The sequence below is a fragment of the Scomber scombrus genome, unplaced genomic scaffold, assembly GCF_963691925.1.
Source record: "Scomber scombrus unplaced genomic scaffold, fScoSco1.1 SCAFFOLD_528, whole genome shotgun sequence".
In the NCBI taxonomy this organism is placed as follows: Eukaryota; Metazoa; Chordata; class Actinopteri; order Scombriformes; family Scombridae; genus Scomber; species Scomber scombrus.
In genome coordinates, this window is record NW_026910299.1 from 8968 (window position 1) to 12500 (window position 3533).

At 43.8% G+C, this 3533-nt stretch overlaps 1 protein-coding gene across 1 annotated transcript; it reads right to left on the bottom strand.

Moving 5' to 3' along the window:
- Positions 1-242: 242 nt before the first annotated feature.
- Positions 243-2497, bottom strand: sdc4 (syndecan 4; the record flags this gene model as incomplete). The annotated part of the gene is given in 4 exon segments (XM_062415067.1): positions 243-499; positions 1449-1641; positions 1739-1782; positions 2275-2497. Coding segments are annotated over 4 exon segments (612 nt in total), but the record flags the coding sequence as incomplete, so codon positions are not given.
- Between the last annotated feature and the right edge of the window lie 1036 nt (positions 2498-3533).

The window sequence follows — 3533 nt, forward strand, 5'->3', positions numbered from 1 at the left end:
AAATAAAAGCACAAACTATATAAAATCACAGAGTACCGCAGCTGAAATCGTCCGCTCCCGTCGAGAGAGGGGGGGGGAGGGACTAAGCAGACCAAACGAAAGCCTCTGATTGGTTGAGACAGAGCACCGATAACGTTATGAATCAGGTAGGAGGAGTCAGTCTGTCCGTCCTCCAGCTGAGCGCTCAGAGGGAAAGTGAAGAGGAGGTATGATGATGATGATGATGATGATGATGATGAGGAGGCACTGTGAGGCCCTGATTGGGTTTTTCAGGGTGGAAGGGGTGGGGGGGGGGCGAGGTGTGTGTGTGTGTTAGAGGGGGGGGGTAGACGGGGGTTTTAAAGGGTCTATGCGTAGATCTCTGTGGTTGGCGCCTTCTTGTAGATCGGCTTCTTTCCCAAATCGTAGCTGCCCTCGTCCTTCTTCTTCATGCGGTAGATGAGGAAGAGCGTGAGCAGGACGGCGAACATCAGGCCGACGGCGCAGCCCGCGATCACAGCTGGAAGAGAAGACAGAAAAAACGTCAGGTCATCCAGTCTCATATCAAGATATTACGATAAATCTAATACGTTATCCAGTCTCATATCGCAATATTACGATAAATCTAAGACAATATCCAGTCTCATATTGCTATATAACGATAAATCTAAGACGATATCAGTCTCTTATCGCGCAATTATGCTAAATATAAGACGATATCTAGTCTCATCAAGATATTAAGATAAATCTAAGACTATATCCAGTCTCATATCGCAATATTACGACAAATCTGAGACAATATTCAGTCTCATCGCAATATTACGATAAATCTAAGACGAAATCCAGACTCATATCACGATAAATCTACGATGATATCGAGTCTCATCACAAGATTACGATAAATCGAAGATATCAAGTCTTATATCGCAATATTACAATAAATCTAAAACGACATCCAGTCTCATATTGCGATATTACGATAAATTTGAGACGTTATCCAGGCTCTTATCACGCAAATACGCTAAATCTAAGACGATATCCCATCACGTATCGCAATATTACAATAAATAGAATATATCCAGTCTCATATCGCAATATTACGATAAAGCGAAGACGATATTCAATCTCATATCACAAGATTACGATAAATTTATGATATCCAGTCTCATATCGCAATAATACGATAAATTTAATCTGTCTCATAACAGGATATAGATATAATATTGATATTTCGCAGAGTGCTAATTTAATTTAACTTTAATCTAAGACCTAAAAAGTTTAGAATTATTGGAAATAACGTCTAATAATGACCGTTAATTAACTTTCAAAATAGTTAAATGGTTTTATCGTCTCGTGAATATTCTGCCAGCAAGACGTCTACGATGTGACGCTTAGCTTTAAAAATAAAACGTGACTCAGATTTGACTTTTTAATCTTAATTTTAACCCTTCGCTGGGACTCGTACTGACCTGCCAGAACCTCCGTCTTGTTGAAGATGCTTCCTTCTCCGGCGTGAGACATGAGCACGTTGGGCGGGTTCTCCTGCTCCGGCTCGTTACGCAGCAGCGGGATCTCGTTACTGTTCTTAACGACGTCCAGCTCGTTGACGGTGGGCCGCGCCGGACGCTCCATCTCGGGGATCTTGTTGGAGTTGGAGTCGGGCTGAGGATGAAGAGGATGAGGGAGGAAGATGAGGAAGACTGTCCTGCTAGTTTTTACGATATTAACAATCTGCATGTTTCAGTTAGCGGTTTCTCACCTTCACCGACGGCCGGATGTCTCGTTCAGGCGTCTCAGTCGCTGCTGCGGAGAGAAGAAGATTCATTTAATTACATCTGAATTATAATCAGAGTTTAAATAAAGTTGAAATGTTTAACCCTCCCTGTTAAGGGAGGAAAGAAGGAAGGAAATGAGGGAGGAAAGAAGAAGGAAGGAAGGAGGGAGGGAGGAAGGAAGGGAGGAAAAAGGAAGGAAAGAAGAACGAAGGAAAGGAGGAAGGAAGGAAGGAGGGAGGGAGGAAGTAAGGGAGAAAGGAAAAGAGGAAGGAAGGAAGGAGGGAGGGAGGGAGGGAGGAAGGAAGGGAGGAAAGGAAAGAAGGAAAGGATGGAAGGAAGGAAGGACAGAGGAAAGAAGGGAGAAAGGGAGAAAGGAAAAGAGGAATGGAGGAAGAAAGGAAAGAAGGACAGAGGAAAGAAGGAAGGAAGGAAGGAAAGAAGGAAAGAAGGAACAGTCAAACAGACAGGGTCAATTTGACCCGGGAGGACGACAGGAAGGTTAAAAAGTCTTCGTACTGACCTCCGTCCCCAGATCCAGAGAACCCGTCGTACTCCTCGTCGTCCTCGTCATCATCGTACGAGTCGTAGTAATCGTCATCCTCCTCGTCGTCGTCTTCGCCGTCGTTGTCCGTGAAGCCGAAGTCGGAGCCGTTCGGAGAGTCTCCCGAAGACTCGACGTCGCGCGTCGACAAGGCGGCTGTCTGTGTGGTCTTCATGGGCATCCACGTCTCCGTCTCCCTCACCTGCTGGGACACCAGAGACAGAGCGGCGGGTCAGAGGCAGAGAACCATAGACTGTATATAAGAAATGGACGTAACATCCGTGACGTCACCCATTGGTTTGTGGACTGCTGCTCGGAGGCCAATAGTATCGGATCTGAGCAGCGCCATCTTGAAAATTTCAGGTGCATGCTGGGAAAAATAAAAACATGGATTCTACTTATATGGGCATCAGGAGGAGCATGAGGCGCCCTCCTGAACCTGTGAACCAATCAACCTGTCAATCACGACGTAGCCACGCCCTAATGCATACCCTGCTTTATCGTCACATATAAAATCAGGGAGGCCAAAATGTCCCAAATGAACATCATACTGCATTGAAGAAGGCTTTAAACTAGCGATTGAGACCATAAACACATTTTGAAAACGTTTACTGAGGTTAGAAATCAAGTGAGAAGTTGGTGAATTCTCCATTGACTTGTATAGAGACGGAAGTCCTTTTGACACCAAAACGGTCGCCCCCTGGTGGCCTTTTGATAGAATGCAGTTTTAAGTTACTTCCGCGTTGGCATCATTTCAGAGGACTGGAACTCCCCTCCTGGTCATATTAGACAAAGTTCACCTAGCAGAAATGTGTATATGGTGATTTTACTGCTCTCAAATGTTTAAATGGGTTAAAATGTTGTTTTTCAAAGACAAAACGCCTTAAATTAAATCAGTTATGAGTTTAATTAAAATGTGAGGACTCGTATGTTAAAAACAACACAAACTCTTCAGTCACTGTAACAAATCCTTTAAAAACACATGAATATTTGTGTAACTTTGGCCTCTATAACACCAACTTTCTTCCCAATTTAAAATAACTGAGATATTTCAGTCTGGACCGAAGCGGAGAACAAAAATAAAGAATTAAACTAAAAAATCCAGTTTCCAGCCGCTATAATCACACAGTGAAACTACCAGTCATCATCTGAACTCTGCTGTGAAGGAGAAGCTCAGATTTGTGGTCGCTGGAGCAGAAAACAGTTATTAGTTTCTTTATAAGCGGCCTGAAGACGAC